The sequence below is a fragment of the Dermacentor albipictus genome, chromosome 4 (genome assembly GCF_038994185.2).
Source record: "Dermacentor albipictus isolate Rhodes 1998 colony chromosome 4, USDA_Dalb.pri_finalv2, whole genome shotgun sequence".
In the NCBI taxonomy this organism is placed as follows: domain Eukaryota; kingdom Metazoa; phylum Arthropoda; class Arachnida; order Ixodida; family Ixodidae; genus Dermacentor; species Dermacentor albipictus.
In genome coordinates this window covers 166,201,084-166,222,471 of record NC_091824.1, presented here as the reverse complement: position 1 = coordinate 166,222,471, position 21,388 = coordinate 166,201,084, and the positions used below count along the sequence as shown (strand labels likewise).

The 21,388-nt window shown below is 45.5% G+C and overlaps 2 protein-coding genes across 5 annotated transcripts in view; both read left to right on the top strand.

Annotated features, from left to right (window-relative positions):
• Positions 1-59: 59 nt before the first annotated feature.
• On the top strand, positions 60-13,585 carry LOC135910075 (zinc metalloproteinase nas-4-like). Of its 2 annotated transcripts, XM_065442079.2 has the most exons (7): positions 60-131; positions 6,758-6,943; positions 8,475-8,515; positions 8,877-8,968; positions 11,182-11,299; positions 11,851-12,029; positions 13,084-13,585. In XM_065442079.2, the coding sequence occupies exons 1-7, from the start codon at positions 75-77 to the stop codon at positions 13,353-13,355; spliced, it is 945 nt and encodes a 314-aa protein (XP_065298151.2). In that variant the 5' UTR covers positions 60-74; the 3' UTR covers positions 13,356-13,585. The 2 variants fall into 2 exon arrangements, with proteins under 2 accessions (XP_065298151.2, XP_065298150.1); XM_065442078.2 differs by lacking the exon at positions 60-131 and having other exon boundaries at positions 6,762-6,943; positions 8,887-8,968.
• A 963-nt stretch (positions 13,586-14,548) lies between these two features.
• The window catches only part of LOC135910076 (signal peptide peptidase-like 2B), a 29,699-nt gene continuing 22,859 nt past the window's right edge, over positions 14,549-21,388 (top strand). The window contains exon 1 of one of the 3 annotated variants that reach the window (XM_070537774.1): positions 14,549-14,757. In XM_070537774.1, coding sequence (XP_070393875.1) covers positions 14,551-14,757 — 207 coding nt within the window. In that variant the 5' untranslated portion in view covers positions 14,549-14,550. Of the gene's footprint in view, positions 14,758-18,238; positions 18,595-21,388 lie in introns of those variants that run through there. The other 2 variants (XM_065442080.2, XM_065442081.2) reach the window with 2 other exon arrangements.

Below are 21,388 nucleotides of genomic sequence, written 5' to 3'. Positions count from 1 at the left end.
GGGCGTGCGCGAGCTGTCAGTTTGCTTCAGCAGCGTCTGCGCCGTGATGAACTCGTTCGTACAGTTAATAATTGATGGCAAGAAATGTTCCGTTGCGATGGCGAAGTTACATATTGACGAAAGTATTGTCGGTAAGTAATGAACCGCTGAATGAAGGCATATTCGTTGTCATGCTTGTATAGGTAATTACATCATATACGCGTAACGCCTAGCCATATACGTAACGCCTTACGTCGTGGCGCGTGGGCGTGTAATCATGCGGCTGTTTTCACATTTCGCACATTTTCTTTATAACGCAGAAAGAAATAATAATGCGGGTCATAGCACACTGAAAGCAACTAAATTAATTGTGTGTTTTAAAAGACGATTATTGCTTTTCTATCACAATTCGCGCCCTCCATTTAGTAATCAAAAGTTTGTTAATTAATCTAATAGCATTATCAATACTTCATTTATGAGACAAACTTATTATCGTGAGGCACGTCACTGCTGAAAGAACACCATTGGTTGCGGCATCGAATATTCTTAAACACACACACACACACACACACACACACACACACACACACACACACACACACACACACACACACACACACACACACACACACACACACATATATATATATATATATATATATATATATATATATATATAAACGAGAAGAAAGGGGGTTAACCGAGGGGCCCGATAATTTTCGGGCCCCTCGGTTAACCCCCTTTCTTCTCGTTTATTACATAACGAGGGTCTCGAATCCGGCAACATTGACGCATTCAGGTAGCATATGTGGGTTTATTGACCAGTTGCCTTCACCCGAAAAGATCACGTTCTCGTGACGGCTGCGGCAAAAAAGACGTTCCACGTCCGCCGCCAAGGTCTGTGCGTGGGGGCGCTGGCTAACACTCCCAGGTTTCTACTAGTACACATAAATACCCAAGAAAGTGGATGGGGAAACGCCGCCGCGGTAGCTCAATTGGTAGAGCATCGCACGCGACATGCGAAGGTTGTGGGTTCGGTTCCCACCTGCGGCAAGTTGTTTTTTCATCCACTTTAATTTCCATTAATGTATCATTACTTTATTTCATTTATTAAGCACATGCAATTTTCCCTATGTTGTACTTGGTGTCCGTGTTTGTTGGCTTCTCATTATATATATATATATATATATATATATATATATATATATATATATATATATATATATATATATATATATATATATATATATATATATATATTCAGTAGAGATACCAGCAGTCATAGAGGCTCACGTAATCAAAGAGGACAGGATGGTTACGAAAATATCTAGGAAAATATCTACAGAGATTCCACAGCTACCTTAATTATCTACAAGAAAAATAGGAAGATGCCTGTAAAAAAGGGGGGCAAACAGGGAGACACAATCTTGCCAATGCTATTCACTGCGTGTTTGGAAATAGTATTCAAGTTATTAAACTTGGAAGGCTTAGGAGTGAGGATCAACGGCGAATATTTCAGTAACCTTCGATATGCAAATGACATTTTCTTGTTCAGCAACACTGGGGACGAGTTACAACAAGTGATTGAAGACCTTAACAGAGGGAGTGTAAGAGGGAATTGAATATTAATATGCAGAAGACAAAGATAATGATCAATATCCGGACAAGCTAGGGAACAAGAGTTCAGGATCGCCAGTCAGCCTCTGAAGTGTGTGAAGGAGTACGTTTACTTATAGTTCAATTACTCACAGGGGAGCCTGATCATGAGAAGTAAATTTACAGAAAAATAAAATGGGTTGGAGTGCATACGGCAGATGTCGACAGATCATGACTGGAAGCTCACCATTATCATTAAAAAGAGAGGTGTACAATCAATGCACTCTACCGGTGCTAACATATGGGGCAGAAACTTGGAGACTTACAAAGAAGCTTGAGAACAAGTTAAGGAAGACTCAAAGAGTGATGGGACGAAGAATGTTAGGCGTAACGTTAAGAGACAGGAAGAGAGCGTTGTGGATCAGAGAGCAAACGTGTATAGCCGATATTCTAATTTACGTTAGGAGAAAAAAAAATATGGAGCTGGATAGGTCATATAATTAGTAGGTTAGATAACCGGTGGACCATTAGGGTTACAGAATGGATGCCAAGACGAAGAAAGCGCAGTCGAGGACGGCAGAAGACTAGGATGGCAACGACGCAGGGCAAAAGGAAGGCGGAGTCCCATGTATGGAGGACAAGGATGGCAGTCTAAAAAAGAAAAGAAAGAAATGGATAAGGAGGGGGAGGGAGACATAAGTCGGAGAAGGGAAGAGGTACGGGGAGTTAGGTTATTTAGTACGGGGAAGAGGTACGGGTAGCTAGGTCCCTGTTGACAAGAGGCAAGCGAGGACAAAACGGTCACTGAGCAGCACCAGTGCGCGTGTCGCCGTTGCGCAGCACGAATGTCACTTCGCTTGCTGCTGCTGCCGCGTTTCCTCACGCCAGCATTTTGACAGGGAGTGTCCGCGGTTATCGAGTGAGATGTGTTCATGTTTGCTTGTGCACGCGGAAAACCATGCTTGTTAATTTAGTTGGTGTGCCTATGTTTACAAGTTTATACGGCCGATAAAACTACTATCCTTACTTCGTAAAGCTGTCCCATAATTTGTTATCGCAATCGATAGTTCACCTTTCGGGCGAAACTGCGACTTTTTCCAGTCCCACCTGGCCACAACAACAGCCGGTAGAGCACAGTCTAGATAATATAGCGGAACAATACACGGAGACTAACGCAATCCTGCACGCACGATGTCCTTGCCACGGTACGATACCTACGGGGCATCACATGCATGTGAACACACTACCATGACAAAACCGCCATTGTGCCCCGACAACATGGCTGATACAGCGAAAAATGCACCGATGTAGATACAGCGAAAAAAGCACTCTCCTGTACATCATCGTCCCTATGTAACCGCACCCAACGTGTGCAGTATAGGGTGCAGCATCGTCTCGTACAGCTGTCCTCGTAGGCGTACACCAAGGTAGTGTCCTCGGGCCAACACTATTCACAACATACATTTACAGCATCACTCAGAACCTTACCTCCATACCGTTTCTCTGTGCTGATGACATAACGCTGCTGCAGCCCATTCACACACGCTATGACTACGTGTCCCTTCAGGATGACTTTGAAAGGTGTCATTAATGGACTGTCCGACACCAATTTCCTTTCGGCTACCACAAATTCTGTGCAATGCTAATTTCTTGACTGTGTCGTCCCCGTGCTAACCCTTGGTGGATGTGAACTCAGACGTGTGATATCAACCACCGTGCTTGGTGTGGAGCTAGATTCGCGATTGTCCTTTGCCATCAAGATGCACCGCACTGTAGCCAGGACCCGCCGAATGCTTGTATTTGTTGAGCGCAGTAATGTTGGCATGCCGCCTACTGCTTTCCTTTCGCTGTACACTGCCCCGGTGATGCCCATCATTGAATATTGCTTTCTATCTGGCTACCCCAATCTGTGACGTTTCAGGGTCGCCTTGCTGGTGTCCAGCGTCGTGCAGCCTATACTTTTTACCGCGATAGCGTTAAGGCCCCGTGTAGCAAAAATCCGGCGTTGGCGTCCAGCAAACATAGTTTCGAACCACGCATACGCAACCACGCAGGCCCTCCATGTAGCGCAAGAAAGTTACTGAACTAACTGAATTTCTCAAGCTAAAATACGTCAGAAAAAATTGTGAAGTATTACTTACACACAGCCTACAGACATGATAGTGTCGGATTTTAACTTCAGTATACAGAGAAAACATACATTTATTAAGCGGAAACTCAAAATACAAACCCCTTTTCCAGCGTTTCTACCATTCACAGAGCGGTTCATGACCTCAGAGATCTGCACGCGCCGGCGATCGCAAATCTCAATGGCCATAAAGCTTTGCGCTCGCTTCCTTGAAACACCTCCAGGTGGCTCTTTATAATAACAAGAGCTTGGTGGCGCAACCCACCCTAGTTCCAAAAGGGACACTCATAGCATCCATCCATCCACCGCAGCCCACGCAAGAAGCCGCATTTCTACCAGAAAGCTCGCCTTCGTGCATAGCGTTCGCCGCCAGCGTTTCCTGGTAACCATTACGGTTACATAAGCTGCATTTGCCGGGAAGCGTGAGAAGTAGTCAGGGATCTTTGAATGCTGTCGCGCTCCACTTTTAAAGGCGAAGCTTTAGCGTCCTCCAAATTTTTCTATAGCCCCAGCAGCACACCAAATAACCAGCGCCTCTCCTATACGCAAGTCTCAACTGATACACTACATCGATTTGCTTCCTGGCAAGCTCGTGCATCTTGAGTTCAGGATACCACCGCCCGCCTTCTCTGCAGACTTCTTGCTCTTGGCCATCAGACGACATATAGTGGGCGGGCCGCGCCCGAACCATCGCACAAATCGCCTTGAACCCTTTCTCACTCGAACGGAGAGGCATGGTTGCTCTTGGGTGCCGCATGCTGTTGCATTGTGGAGACGGCTGCCACCAACTATTACCAGGACATTCCCTCCTGAACACGAAGGCTTTGGGCCTATAATAAAGGCCGCGCAGCAATCGCTGTGACTGAACAATTCACCTCGCTCCCCTTCTGCACGTTTTGGTGCTCCCTCATGGGCCCCAGGTATACGGCACCCAAACACACTTCGGTATGGGCAGTTCTGCCTTGTGCGACCCTGTATGCCTTAACGCACCGTCTCTGATTACGAATAAATTATTATTATTATTATTATTATTATTATTATTATTATTATTATTATTATTATTATTATTATTATTATTATTATTATTATACGTTCACGAAGAGTGTTACTGCAAACTTTTCACAATGTAACAACGGTAGTTTCCGTTAAACGTACTTATCCACTGGTTTACTTCTAGTTTGTATTATTTGGTTCAATGTATTTGTGTTTTATGTACTAAACATTTACCTCGTGTATTTTTCTTGTTCATGTTCTCAGCTACATATTATGCAAATTGCATATACAGTGAAAGCTCGTTAATTCGAACTTCAATAATTCGAATTTATGGATAATTCGAACTGTACGATTTGGTCCGGCCAAGCTCCACAGAAGTCTATGTATAAAAAAGTCCGTTAATTCGAACGCGAGAAGGTTCCCTCACGGATAATTCGAACTACGCTCGCCTGGCACACGGCCAGAGAAACGCGCCTGCTGCCTACACACAAGGTTGTATTGCCTACGAAACGGAGAGAACGGCGAGAGAAGGCAAAATCGGAAAAAAAACCTAACCGACGCAGGGTCAGCCAGAAGGCAGCGGCGGCTGCCGCCTCTCCGTTCTACGTAACCTCCGAGACTTCTTGCCCGTTGCGAATCTCGGAGGCATTGCAAATCTTGTACAGCTGCTAATGTTGTGCGGAGATGGCACGGCAAGCGCCAAAACACAGCGAATCAAGTACGTCGCAGTTGCGCTTGCAATCAAGAACTAACGAATCAGGGCCTTCGCCACCTTCACATGTTCAGCGTCTTTGTCTCGGCAGTCTTCATCGGTTGTGCACCTCTGTTTTCAGCTTAGGAGGTATCGGCCGTCGCGATTCATTGTGATGGTGTTAAGCCTCGGCTAACGTTCGTTTCGGTGTACATCGGTGGTGTGGCACAGTCGGACCCAGAGCTTCGACTTGAAGATGGCGTGTGCCCGCGGCACACGCCATCATTTTCTGACACGCCGAATTTCTCACATGCCCTACTGCTTCCGAATCGCAGTGTACTGTTGCTCTCCTTCACTTTCGTTAGTTCGAACTTTCGTTAATTCGAAGTGAAGCGTCTTCCCCTTGCGGTTCGAATTAACGAGCTTTTACTGTAGTTGTATTCCCACTACCACTACCAAATGCCCCTAGAGGGGGTTTCTAAGGTTTTAAAGCGAAAACTCGAGTTACCTATTCCAATTAGTCACAGCAGGAAGAGCGGATAAACCCACTTTTGTAACTCTCGTATTAGTCACATGGACTAGGGTCATAAAAGGAAAATGCATACACAAAAATAAAAAAAAGCATTGCCAAGTCATCACCAGCAGCTTATCCTTATCGTTGAAGAAAAGAAATAATAAATAGTGCGTAGTTTTGAGGAGCGACCTTAGCGATTTGAATAAAAGGAAAGTGTAATATCGTTGCCTTCTACCAGTACTAACATGTGAGGCAGGAACTTGAAGGTTAACAAAGAAGCTTGAAAAGAACGTATGGACAGCGTTACGAGTGATGAAAATAAGAATGGTAAGCGTAACGTTAAGAGAGAGAAAGACAGGGATGTGGATTAGAGCTATGATTAAGAGGAAGATATGGAGTTGGGAAGGCCATGTAATGTGTAGGGCAGATAGCCGATGGCCTATTAAGAGTAACCGAATAGGTGCCGAAGGGAAGTGCAGTCGAGGACGGCAAAGAAATAGGCGGTGCGATGAAACTAGGATTTGCAGGCACGGAATGGTGTCAGCTTTCTTGCAGTGGACACCGCGCCTCCAAGGGAATTAATGCGCTGACAGGGCAGCCACGAATCGAGCCCATTATTCTTTCAACTCAAATTTCGCAGATATCAAATAATTAGTTATATAGGCACAGAACGCGTACAAAACTAGCTACCGCAGGTGAAAGCCAGATAATACGTTCGCAAGAAGCAATATTGGATTGCTCGCCATTCTGTCGAGCCTGTACGTTACCAGTACGGCCGCGCAGGGTGTATCGCAGCGACAGCGTGTGCGAAGCTCGATGAATCGATCGTGACTTGAGACGTGCGTCGCTGGGGCAGGATGCGTCTGCCATCGGACACCGGTGCAGTGGCGAAGGAACGGGCCATGCCCGGGGAACGACGCCATTTGCACGACTGTCATGGCGGCCGCTTTCTTCGGGCTACTGCTGTTGTCCGTGCTCCCCTCGTTGTCTTCGGCAAAACCCGCGGCTGCTAATATCTACACAGGTTCCGTCGACATACCAGGTGACGTGCGATGACACAAATGGTCTCTGTGTGGCCCTGCGTATGAGTGCGTACTGTGTGATTAACGAAGGCACTGCGTACTTTTTTTTTTGCTGGTGTTGTTCTTCGAATTACTGACCTGTCGGTATTACTGATTGGCTACTAACTTTTCATAGTCACCTATACCAGAAGTAATTACACAACGTGATTGATACAGGGGCGGCCTTAAATAATAGCTTGAATTTGTTCATTATTACGTATAGCTCGCATGTTTATGCACTATTAGGTCAGCTCACAAACAGGGCCAAGCTAGAGCAGCAGAATATATTAACTACTGTCAGATTACTGTTGCGTCCTTTACAATGTCGTGAAGTTTAGGAAGCTTGATTAAATTTTTTCCTTCGCATGATTTATGAGTTGCCATTCGTTAGCATAAAGCCGCACATCTACGAAATCAAATCAGCTATATCGGTCAATTTCCGTTAGTCAGATACTGGCAGTTCAACTTTTAATTCAACATCACCTAACAGTACCGAGGCGCGCTCAAGAGGAAACGCTTGTAATTTCGTTGCGTGTGTTAGCACAGTCGTTTATTTATTTATTTATTTATTTATTTATTTATTTATTTATTTATTTATTTATTTATTTATTTATTTGCTGTATTCGTGCAGCACCTTTCGCGAAACAGCAGCCAAAATTTCAGCCCGTGTAGTCTCTCACATCGGTCAACGAGTGAATAAATAGTGATTCCCCAATTCAGGGTGTTGCTCCGTTAAGGAGCGGGTAGGTGACATCCAATGGTTGTCTTATAACGTTCTCTAAGAAAATTGGGTAGGTCTTAATTTATAAATCCTGCAATCACTACAAGTGGTTGTGTACATCAGTAAGTAGTGGTAAGCACATGACACACTACACACCAGACCAATAACAAAATGCATGATACGCTACATATATATGTTACGTCGGATACAAAATAGATATGCTTGAACCTCCCGTCATGTGTTGCGTTAGGATGTTTTCTTATCACTGCACTGCATGTGAAGCGAAATATTTTTGTGACGGGAGATGGGGCTAACCTGCAAACATGACGTGAGGTGTACTGTTGCAGCGCTGTCCTTGCTTTCTTCTGGGCGACAGTCAGGACGGTGCGCGCGAACTTTCCTAACATTCTTTTTTATAGAATCGCAATGAAGTCAATTAAAGTTAAGCTCTTGCAGATATACATGAGGAGGTCCGAAACCAGAGACTGCTAGTTTTCGCCGGTTGCCACAGAGTTCAAATGAGCATGACATTCAAGCCGTAGCTTAGCTTTCTCGAGGACCCAGGTCATAGAACATTTACAGGTGATGAAACACTTGTGTTTCTCCTAGGTCTTTCTGAAGTTCATTGTTTTGCCTGAAGAAACAATGGGTTTGAACATGTAGTAATTTTTTCGGTTTATTGACTCCAGCGTATTGGAAAAGTTGTTTCTTTCATGCTTCACGATTTTGGCTGTATTTTTGTTCACGCGATACTCCGACAATGTAACAGCGCTCGTGTTTTTCTATGACAGATGTCATCGAGGGGGACATCTATATGCCACCCATCACATCGGTACGTTCCTCTATGCCCTGGGGCTCTTATCATAATGTTCGGTCAGAAAATCAACAATACATTTCAGTCACACGCTACTTAATGTTTTGCCTGCAGTACTTGGTTCACAGGACGGGAATACGAACGTCCGCAACTCGAATCGTTTTACAAAAATCCATGCAGCAGTTTATACAGCACGAGACTTTAGCTTTCTTTTTATTGCTTTGTTTAATTTTCTGCGTCATAACAATGACTGCCTTGAGCCTATCGGTGAATTGAACTGCAGGTCATGTTTGCTCGGATGTTTTAAGGTGTGGAATGGTGGCCTCGCTCCATTGCCTAGCTCGATGGCGGGCTCACGTTTCGTTGTGTTTCTCTCGAGCGCACCGCAGGTTAGCGACCTGCGGGCGAGAACGAAGGAGACTCCCTTGTGGCCAGGAGGCGTAGTTCACTACATCATCGACGACGCTTTCGGTGAGCTCCTGATTACTGAACACCCCTGTAGCGCGAATGATGCTGACCAATACTTTAGCGGGATCACTTGGTCCGTTCAGCCCATACGCAGCGTCAAGTTAGCATGCGCAGTGAGGCCAAAGTGAGACTTATTTATACTCCTGCGTGGCATCAGTTTGAGGTCAGATAGAAGCAAGCGGCACAGTCCGCGTTCTTTGCGGACTTCGCCCTTTGACTGTTGCAACTTTTCCTCTTAGCGGCAGTGCTCCAGAGAGGGCATATACCTATCAGTCGCGGTGGTACACATTTGCGCATGAGTCTTGTTCTTGCCTATATATATGCATATATCGAATGCGTTTATTGCACCATTTTACTCATTGAGCTGGATTAGTCGAACAATATACTCGAAGGCGGCCATTTCGTGGAGTCGAAATAAATAATTGGCTGATTATCAAAACTAACCTTATTAACTTTCCGAGTACCCACTTTAAGGCACATATATAGCAGTGTACAAACTAGAGCAGGTGTGATATCAAGAAATATCCAAATTGAAGAAATTGTTATGTTGATAGTTATATAGCTAAATTCATTTCATTTGAAAGATGGAAATGAAGAGATCAATGGGATCGACAACAGGAGATGCCGCTGGACTTCTAGGCGCCTTCCACATTCAACCACTATTGATTACTGCTTAAGAAGATGTTTTGTTTTTAAAAAAGTAAGCAGGAGTACAGTGCATTTTGTCGAAAGTTTAGCGGCGCTTATCTCAAAGTTTCTTTATTTGTTCTCTGGGAGCCGGCTTTAATTTTGTCAATCTCAGCACGTGCCCTACAATGATAAGTTAAAAGTACACTAATACTATTGTACTGATTAGCCATGTGCTTACTGTGATTTCTCATGGAAGTGTGTCCGCCTCATGAACTGATCTACCTCGGCCAGTAGAACTTTGCCATATGCCACTGACGACACTTAAAAGTTGTGAAATTATTTAAAAAACGCGCACCTGGTATACCTAACCTATCGTAATCGGACTGTCACTATTGCGCACGTGGTACGACGGACAGCAAAGGGCTTTCGCCACCCCAAGTGTGTCTCGCAAAAAGAATTAGGGATGTTCGAATAGTAAAAGGTACGAGTCGAATTGAATAGGAATATACGAGAAAAATGGGCTTCTGTATATCGAATCGAGTGTATAACATTTTCTAATTTCTAAGCAAAGTGAAATATGAAGCATATACGTGGAACCATTCGATAAAAAAGAGAGGTCAATTTACATTATTTGACGCACGCATGCAGGGCCGTACGCAACGAACCTCTGAGAAGCTTGCAAGTGAGAAACAACTGCTTTCCGTTATCTTATGTGCCATGATAATGGCAATAATGAAACGGGAGCAGTATGGTTCCTGACCCACGCAGAATTTTGTGTTTGTTGAAGGATGTAATAATGCTACAAAACTGCACATATTCTCTTAAACGAATGAAAAGAAAAATGGTAACAAGGCAGCACATTCGTGTAGAGACTGCCTAAAATCGGGGAATTCATTTGAATAAATAGAAACTATTGAGTACGAAGTATCACCCAGGAGCTTGTGCCTCTACGCAATAACCGGGGCTATCCAGCACCAGCATCATTCGGAATGGTCCTCACTTGCATAGGTATATCTCTCTCGAGACTACGACAAGTGTTGTTATTCCTTTGTTCGAACAGAAGCGAATATAATTCAATTTGAAAGAGTAAATTCTCAAATCGAATATGAGTCGAATATTGAGGAATATTCAATTCGTATTCGAAATTTCGAATACTCAGTTGTGTGTGAGTCCCTTACATAAAAAACGGAACCTACTTATTGCGACGTTGGCAACATGGCACACGGTTAAGAGGCGAGTAAGCCGCACTTAAGTTAAAAGATTGTCACCCAGCAGGTAGCAATGAAACAAATTGCGCTATGCGACCGTCTGCTTCCTCTCGTAAAGCACTCGTCTTATTTCCCTTCGCCCCCGCCGTGGTTACTTAGGGCTGCTAAGCACGAGGTTGGGGGATCGAATCCCGGCCGCGGCAGCCGCATTTCCATTCGGGCGAAATGCGAAAACACCCGCGTACTTAGATTTAGGTGCACGCCAAAGAACCCCTGGAGGTCCATATTATTCCGGAGTCCCCCACTACGGCGCACCTCATAATCAAATCATGGTTTTAGCGCATAAAACCCCATAATTATTTTTCTTTCCCTTCACAGATTCGTGGGAGAAAGAAGAGATCCTCAGCGCCATGCAGCAGATCGAGTCCGTCTCGTGCGTCCAGTTCAGGGAGCGTGCCGACGAAGAAGGATACATTCACATTTTGAGCAAGCAGGGGCGAGTCTTCCCTCGTCTCATTGAATGCAGTGATTAGTAGCGCCTCGAGAGGAATGTCTACAGGCTACTGATAAATCGTGTAGGCCTTGAACGACCAAGGGGTGCTCTTGTAGCTTTCTGGGAAGATGCGACGCGAGGCTACGGTGCTGACGTCTTCGCATCTATGAATTGCATGGTATTCGGTAGTGTCAATAACAATTAGGAAACAAAATTTTGGGCATCGAAACTATAGCGCAGTTGCATAAGCCAGGAAGGCCTCTTGGATAGTGAATAACCACTCCATGATTCATCAGGGTGGAAAGCCAGAAGAGTACTACATACGGTCGCAACGTCATTTACTTTCTTTTCAGTTTCCTTTGGTATTTCTTTGTTACTATTCCACAACGCATGCCTTGTAACCTCTTTAAAACTTATCTTTTTTTTTTGCGTCCTAATCGCGTTCGACGGAGCCAACTAAACGGCTTTCTTCGTTTAAGAACGTGCCTATCAGAGCTGCGCAAGACGCAGTGGAAGATGATTTATTCTCTTAATATGTGATTTTACGCCCGCAGGTGCTTTTCCGAGGTCGGTATGTCTGGACTACGGCAACTGGTTTCTCTCAACTTCGAAGTCTGCGCCACATATGGCACGATCGTGCATGAACTCTTGCACGTCCTTGGACTCTGGCATGAACAGTCACGTGCCGACCGCGACAGATACGTGCGGGTTGTTTGGAACAATGTCGTACCAAGTAAGAAGAGTTCTGTTTGGGAACAGATCGCATAGTGGGGCAAGATGTTGGTTTACGCCTGTTGCCAATGTAAAAGAAGCCACGAGCAACTTCTCGAGGCAGAACATTCGCTCACATCTCTTTTGTCATCGGCGAATACAAACTTGCGCAGTTTTTGTGCCTGCACAGGTATGCTGTTAGACTACTTCCGCTCGAATGGTATACGCGGTTGCCACTGCCGACATCCGGACACCTTGTCAATCTGGCGAAGGAAGAAAAGTTAAGAAATGTTTACCAACGAACAAAACAGTTTACACGCAGGGGATCGCAAAAGAAACGAAAGATGCTTTACACCCATTGGCATATATATAATTGATCTTTTATAAATGCGCCTCGGTGACGTTCATTTGGGAGTATTCCTACAAATGTCTTTCATCCATAAAACACGATACGCAACTCGCACGACCTCAGAAGCCCCTCCATGCAAGGGGTCCCGAGTAAAGTACATAGCCATGTTGCATACGCTTACAATAGCACGAGGGACTGTTCTTTGTGTAGGCGATAAATAAATGTGCATGTTATTGACAACATACTGTGTAAGTGGCTGAAATTATGGAGACAGCTTAGAGGAGACGGCATGCGACTCTAATGATTTATTAGCAGGTAACACGTTCGTTAGGGTATGTTTCTTTTGCTCTGGTCCTTGGAATATAACAAATGAGATGTCTGCACAACATTGGGCTGATGTATATCAGTTAAATTCGAGAACTCAATAAGCTTAAACATCCGAATCTTGAGTCAACGTCACTTTAGCTGTATTTGCGTTTTTCTTTTTGTCACATAAGCTTAATTGGTGACCTTGCACTTTTCGTCGATAACCGAGATTTTTTTCACTGATTTGCAATTTATATATGTGTGAAGCTCGTTCTCGTTGATAGCAGCTGCAGCCGCTGCTGCTGTTCATGATTACACCTAATTTGGTCAAAGTAATTCGCTTGAGCGTGACTTTCCAATGAGGAGCGTTATGATTGATCCATTTGGCCAGATCCAAAGATCACGTCTTGTTTGCCCGCAGGGTTTAAGGCCAACTTCATGAAGACCAACAGGGTGCCGTACCTGGAGGAGGACTACGACTACGAGTCTATAATGCACTATTTCTTCAACGCCTTTTCCAAAGATCCGGAGCAGGCCACATTGGTACCCAAGAACACTGGCGTTGAGCTGTTCAACTTAGGCCTCGCCTTCAAGGAGAATCGCATGACTAAGGTGGACATTCACAAGCTCAACACCATTTACCACTGTCCTGTTGACAAGCCTGCGGGTCACGACGACGCTCACCATGAATAGACATGCCCTGTGATATAGTATGCGCCGGTGCATACAGCGAAGACATCCTGTTATCCTGCGTTATCCAGCGTACACGTGATACCCTATGATGCCGCAGTGGCGGGGTAGTTCAAGGAAACGACATTTTTATGCCCTCTTCGAACAAAGCCAGCTTCAGGCTGTGTATTATCTGTCATCCTTGCTTTGTTACGTCATTAACAGTGCCCACTTTCACACGTAGGCACACATACACGTATGCCTACTTTGTCGAAATCGGCAGCGGATGTGTCACTTACCACCTGACGTACGTGCGTGAGCAGAAAGAGTGGTGCCGTTTTCTAACTTCATTCATTCATTTTTTATTTCGACGATTACAAAGAAGAAGGAAAAGAAGGCTTTTGTATTGTCAAGGAGGCTGCTAAAGGCACGAATGCCTTAGTGTATCAAAATTGATTTCCCAAGCTAACATCAGTAAGTCAAGAGAGGCAGTTTGATAAATGTATAAAATGAGTTTGAACAGGAGTAGCACACAAAAGCAATGACAAGAAATATACAGGGTGTCCCAGGTAACTTTAGCCAGAGTTTAAAAATATGCGAATGCCACGTAGCTGGACAGAACCAAGGTAATGTTGTTTGCTATCGCTTCGAGGTGCTGAATCTTTCTTTCATTCCGCCTAACCAGATCATTAGTCCTAATTAATTAATCAACTTCTCAAACATTATAATTAGATGTAAAGTGCCAATGAGAAAATTGTAGAGCGACATGAAGAACTCTCGATACAGCTTTCTGTTGCTCAATACGTGCTACATAAAAGTGTTTTTTCGAGCGTGAAAGAAGCCTGCAAATGCACGCAAAATTGCCGTGCGACTGGCCGCTCGAGGCACTTCACTTGTATTCGCGGGCTTCACGATATATTGTGTAGTACATATATCGTATACGCGTATAATACATGCATACACGTACTTCCGGGGGGAAAAAGTGCCCAGGACGCGCGAGTGTCGACCGAACTGCACCGATGCGCTATCTTCGGGATCAGTGGGGCTATCATCCCTATCATCTGCGTTTGAGACCGCCTGAAAGTGCATACATGTTCTTGCTTTCCCGCGGTCTCGAACGCAGATAATAGCGCGGCTAATCCCGGAAGATAGCGCATCAATGTTATTTAGTCGACACTCGCGCGTCCTGGCATCTTTGTCCCTGATAGTATGTGTAAGCATGCGTATATACAAACAGCTTGAGCAGTTTTTCGACTATATAACCATTCAGGTGCGGCACAGCAAGCTCATTGCTAACAGTAACCGTTACATGTCCGACGCAGCCGGTAGTAGCATCGAAGAGCTAAACCCGCCTACTTCTGGGGAATCATCTACCAGTGCATCGCGACCTGCCGCCCTTAACTCGAATGGCGAGACACCACGACAGGTGAGCGCGAGGGGACGTGATGGCTTGTTGCCGGTGCCCAGTGTGTCTATAGTTCTGGAAAATGATGTCAGGAGCGTAATTAATAAGCAATTGAGCGATCATTGCAGTGCACGGACACCTGCAGCATGGCTTCACCCAGACACGGACGACAACAAGATATTTCATGACGCGCTCAGCTTCCCCATTTATCGACGTGACCGTGAATCACATGTATATAGGAGGGGGCGTTAGGTTGGCTATTTCGCGACATATTCCATCGTACTGCATCGCTGTTCAAACTAATCTTGAAATTGTGTGGGCGCACGCTCATCTCTGTCGTAAAAAGCTTCGTTATTAAGGTTTACTATCGTCCGCCCAATAATTGCTCAAATTTTGCTGCCTATTTGCATGACGTCATTGATATCATCATTGCACGTCATCCTAACTCTTCCGTTTTCCTACTGGGAGACTAACTTTCCCAACATTTCCTGGTCTTCAAATCCTCCGGCTTCGAAACAGTTTTCTTCAGAAAGCTTTGACTTCATGAACCTTCGCTCAATATTTTCTCTTTATTAGCTTGTTTCGCAACCAAGTAGGCTATCAAATAATACTGCAAATATCTACACCTTATACTAACGAACTAGTTAGCGGTAAGAGGGAAAATAGAGCCATTCCAGATCAAGCTACAGAACAGGTATTCGGCTTTAACTCAGGAAGAGGACCTTAGTGTTGAAGCAATGAACGACAATCTTGTGGACATCATTAAGGAGTGTGCAGTGGAAGTCGGTGGTAACTCCGTTAGGCAGGATACCAGTAAACTATCACAGGAGACGAAAGATCTGGTCAAGAAACGCCAATGTATGAAAGCCTCTAACCCTACAGCTAGAATAGAACTGGCAGAACTTTCGAAGTTAATCAACAAGCGTAAGACAGCTGACATAAGGAAGTATAATATGGATAGAATTGAACATGCTCTCAGGAACGGAGGAAGCCTAAAAACAGTGAAGAAGAAACTAGGAATTGGCAAGAATCAGATGTATGCGTTGAGAGACAAAGCCGGCAATATCATTACTAATATGGATGAGATAGTACAAGTGGCTGAGGAGTTCTATAGAGATTTATACAGTACTAGTGCCACCCACGACGATAATGGAAGAGAAAATAGTCTAGAGGAATTCGAAATCCCACAGGTAACGCCGGAAGAAGTAAAGAAAGCCTTGGGAGATATGCAAAGGGGGAAGGCAGCTGGGGAGGATCAGGTAACAGCAGATTTGTTGAAGGATGGTGGGCAGATTGTTCTAGAGAAACTGGCCACCCTGTATACGCAATGCCTCGTAACTTCGAGCGTACCGGAATCTTGGAAAAACGCTAACATAATCCTAATCCATAAGAAAGGGGACGCCAAAGACTTGAAAAATTATAGACCAATCAGCTTACTGTCCGTTGCCTACAAAGTATTTACTAAGGTAATCGCAAATAGAATCAGGAACACCTTAGACTTCTGTCAAGCAAAGGACCAGGCAGGATTCCGTAAAGGCTACACAACAATAGATCATATTCACACTATCAATCAGGTGATAGAGAAATCTGCGGAATATAACCAACCCTTATATATAGCTTTCATTGATTACGAGAAAGCATTTGATTCTGTCGAAACTTCAGCAGTCATGGAGGCTTTACGGAATCAGGGTGTAGACGAGCCATATGTAAAAATACTGAAAAATATCTATAGCGGCTACACAGCCACCATAGTCCTCCATAAAGAAAGCAACAAAATCCCAATAAAGAAAGGCGTCAGGCAGGGAGATACGATCTCTCCAATGCTATTCACAGCGTGTTTACAGGAGGTATTCAGAGACCTGGATTGGGAAGAAATGGGGATAAAAGTTAATGGAGAATACCTTAGTAACTTGCGATTCGCTGATGATATTGCCTTGCTTAGTAACTCAGGGGACCAACTGCAATGCATGCTCACTGACCTGGAGAGGCAAAGCAGAAGAGTGGGTCTAAAAATGAATCTGCAGAAAACTAAAGTAATGTTTAACAGTCTCGGAAGAGAACAGCAGTTTACAATAGGCAGCGAGGCACTGGAAGTCGTAAGGGAATACATCTACTTAGGGCAGGTAGTGACAGCGGATCCGGATCATGAGACAGAAATAATCAGAAGAATAAGAATGGGCTGGGGTGCGTTTGGCAGGCATTCTCAGATCATGAACAGCAGGTTGCCATTATCCCTCAAGAGAAATGTGTATAATAGCTGTGTCTTACCAGTACTCACCTACGGGGCAGAAACCTGGAGGCTTACGAAAAGGGTTCTACTCAAATTGAGGACGACGCAACGAGCTATGGAGAGAAGAATGATAGGTGTAACGTTAAGGGATAAGAAAAGAGCAGATTGGGTGAGGGAACAAACGCGAGTTAATGACATCTTAGTTGAAATCAAGAAAAAGAAATGGGCATGGGCAGGACATGTAATGAGGAGGGAAGATAACCGATGGTCATTAAGGGTTACGGACTGGATTCCAAGGGAAGGGAAGCGTAGCAGGGGGCGGCAGAAAGTTAGGTGGGCGGATGAGATTAAGAAGTTTGCAGGGACCGCATGGCCACAATTAGTACATGACCGGGGTTGTTGGAGAAATATGAGAGAGGCCTTTGCCCTGCAGTGGGCGTAACCAGGCTGATGATGATGATGATGATGATGATGATGATACTAACGAACTGTCGTGATATGATATCTGATTTATCGTGTCTGCCTGGTCTAAGCGATCATTTCGCCCTTTGTTTTGCAGCAAGACATTGTCAGCCACAAAACCGCGCACTAAAAAAAGGGTCTTTGTAATTACAACAAAGCCAACTTTGAGGCTATTAATAATGAATTGTCTACGTTTCTAAACGTTTTCTTGGATGATTTAGAGAGCCAAGCAACAGAAACTAGCTGGACTATGTTTACAACAAAAGTGCGTGAACTAATTGACAGACACGTTCTTATGCGCACCATTCCTGCCCATTCAAAAGCACTTTGGTATAACTCGCACATAAGATGACATTGTAACAAAAGCGCGAGGGCTAGTATGGGAACGCTGGTATGATGAGCGGCATCGGAGCCAGCTCTGGAAGACGACGAACACGCGAGCAGTGGCACGAGCGCATGTCTGCGCGAGGCGAGCTCTTTCGGTACCACACGCCGCGGTTTCCAGACCATCTGGGGTATGAGCCATTTCAGGCTTTCGCTTTAATAATTTATTTTTTCTGCATTTACTTCGACCAACAGAAACAGGCACGCTTTATCCGGCAGGCCGAAGGCGCCGCCAGGGCCCGCAGGATCATGACCGATGTCTAGGTTGGGCCTCGTCCCCTGCAAAGGTTAGGGGGGAGCCTCCTGCGAATTGAATAAAGCTTGTTCCCCCTCCTCTTATATGGCCCTAATATATGCCCATTCTCTTTAGCGGGTAGGCGCCACTTTCTTTGGGTTCATCATCATCATGATCACATCCCTTGGCCTATTCCCCCTGTAGAAGAAGAGGAACAGATGTATGCTACATCGCTTGGCTTTTAGGGAACCCACACTGTGACGACGGCTTTCAGTTCCGGGAAACTTGCGGCATAGAATAAGAAGCCGCGACGGGATATCCGCCTTTGCCTTTCATCACGTCAGCTCTCTGGTGCCGGGGCTTTTCAACTAAGCGTCGCGACGGCTACACTTACAGTGAAGACTTCGCACTTCCCCAACTACGTTCGTGAACGACACTCCAAGAAAGAATGCCCTCCCCACGTCCAGTACTCTGCCAGAAGAGCCCACGCCACGACAGTCTTACAACGAGAGTGGTCGTGGTGCTCATGCTCGTTGCCGTATGTCAGGTGAGAGCTGAACTCTGACATTGAGCTTCTTAGGAAAGGTTTCACTTTTTACAGCTTGACGACACCAAAGAAACAACTTCTGGGCTAATGCAAATAATACTTGAAGCCGTAGTAGCTCTAAATTAAACGGTCAAAATAAATAATAAAATAAAAAGAAAATGCAGGGTGCAGGGCCACCCATGTGGATCCGCCTGTGGGCATACATGTATACGAGGTGCTTGCCTGATCCCGACCAAAGCGAGTCTTTCTTTTGGCGGAAGCCTGCCTGCCGGTACCGCGTAAGCGCTGGTCGGGTTGGCCTGCCTGTGTGAGATAGACTGCGTGCTGAGAAGTTTGGCTCGCCTGCGTGAGATCTACTAACGCAGCCCGACGCGCTTGGTATTGTGCATATAAGCGTGAACGGGTCGTCTCGCGGTTCGCCTTCAGCAGCCAAAGACACAAGCCGTGTCCGCGTGCTACGCCTTCTCGCCTCGGCGTAGCGGTTGGCCCGGTAAGAACGAGATCACGTAAACGTCATGTAAAGCTGTATCCGAGCCCGTCTTCTGACTCGACCCGCTCACACTTGGCATGTACGAGAAGCATAGAGAACGGAGTATGCAAGCCTGACAGCAAATTAAGTTTATGTATATATCTACATGAACGAGAAAAAGTAACCCGAGGGGCCCGATTTATATTAACTAAGAAGCCAACAAACAAAGACAGCAAGAATAGCATAGGGGAAATCACTTGTACTTACTAACTGAATTAAAAATATGGTAAACTAATGGAAATGAAAATCCGTGAAAGAACAACGGACCGCAGGTGCGGAACGATCCCACGTCTTCGCATTACGCATGCGATGCGCTTACCAAGTGAGCTACCGCGGCGCCGTTTCCCCACCCACTTTCTGGGGTGTTTGTATTTTTACTACTAGAACTGACCCTGGCACTGTTAGTTAGCGCCACCACTCACAAACCTCGGCGGCGGATGAGGAACATCCCTTCTGCCACAGGCGTTCCGAATACGTGATCTTTTTGGGTGAAGGCAACATAGCATATCTTAGGATATATATCAACGGCAACATTAGCCGATAAACACACTATTGTGGGTCTTTTCTTTTTTATTTATTTATTTGGTTGTATAATAGATGTTTGAACTATGTACAGCAGTTGTTGAAATGTGTTTCAGAGAATTCAATTTCTGTGGGAATGTCAGAAAAACAATTTAACGCCGCCCTCCAATGATGTTACACGACACGAATGTCCTATGTACGCTAGCTAGGACAAGCGCCACCCTGGACAAGGTTCTCAACAATTCGGCTTAATATCTAACTAACGCTTAGTGAAACTGCCTACGCCACTCGTGATACAGCGCCCGGCGGCCGTGTGCTCTGAAGGTCGCAGCGGTCGTAGTACGAGCTCTTTACCAAGATAGAGCTGGCGAGCTGGTTCGAGACAGCTTGCATTTGAGCACGCGCGGCGCGTGCCTTTTCACCCAGAGCAGCGGCCGTCTTCTTTGCGCGTGAACAGCTTCAGCACGTGCTGAGAATGATTGGGAGCACGCGTCGGCGTGAACCTAGTCCAGAACAGGTTGGCCCCGGACGGACAGACAAAGCACACCATGGAGTGCTACTCTTGCGGACCCCTTAGAGGCTGGGTTGACGTATAGGCTGTGTTTGTATGCTTCGTGGTTGCCAAACACTGCACATGGTGCACGCGACGACAGGCGTGGTTCTGCAACGACTCTTGTCAACGCAGCTGCTTGATCGCTTACCTTTTCCTTCCTCCATTGCGAGCACGATGGACCGGGCCCTGTGCAGCACGTACATCGCCGTCTCCTGAGATGAACACCTCATTACTATTCGAGTTCTCTCAGTGACTTAATATGTTCAAAATAAGTCAAGAAATTAATATTTCGTTAGCAGATGCCAACAATAGGTGTCACAGTGGCCACTTGCTTCCCATGATAAAGAAGAAACGATAAAATTATGCTGATTTTAGCACTAATAAGGTGTTTCTAAAAAAAATTGACGATATGCCCTTTTCAGCTACTGTTCCACTCATTCGGCCATGCTCGAATTGTGCAACGCCTTGTTTATATTCATTTTTGCTGATGCGCCTGAGAACGCGGCCTTCCCTCCGTATGAATTAACCTGCCAACGGTGGCTTTCATCTTCAACTGTACAAAGGCTCCCAGCCGGGCTGAGTAAAGCGCTCCAGAAAATAACGCATTAATTCTCCTCTTTACACACACTCTCTATCATTTCTTTAGGCTGAGCCGACGCACGTCCTTAAAATTGTTATCATGGAGTGTTGTCTTTGTCTTTGGTGACCTGCAAGAGGGCAGGTGCTGTGTCGCCATGTTGTTTTATGCGAAGCATATTACGAGAGCTCAACCCAGCTCCTCAGGCGCGGCGGTGTCGCCTTCAATATCACGTGACACTGTGACGTCACGACAGAAAAGAAACGGGGCTCCAACTAGCGCCGTCGCTCGCGGCGTCGCCCCCCGCATCGGACGCGGTGAGCGTCGAGCAACGCAGCGTTCGGCGCGACAACGAAATGTGCGCCTGAGCAAGCGCCGCACGCCTGAGCCGCCGCCGACGACACCGGCTTTTCTGCGACACGAGCTCCTTAACGCTGTCGCGTTAAAATAAAGGCTAGTATGCTTCGCATCCTGGGCTTAACCTTAGCTAAGCCACAGCCATTTTTGTTGCTTGCCATCAGCCGTGTTTTATCAGTGAACTATAGCGTTTCTTGTTCATTTCCTTCTATTAAGAATTTGTCACATTTTGAATATTTTGTAAATAATGTGTGCT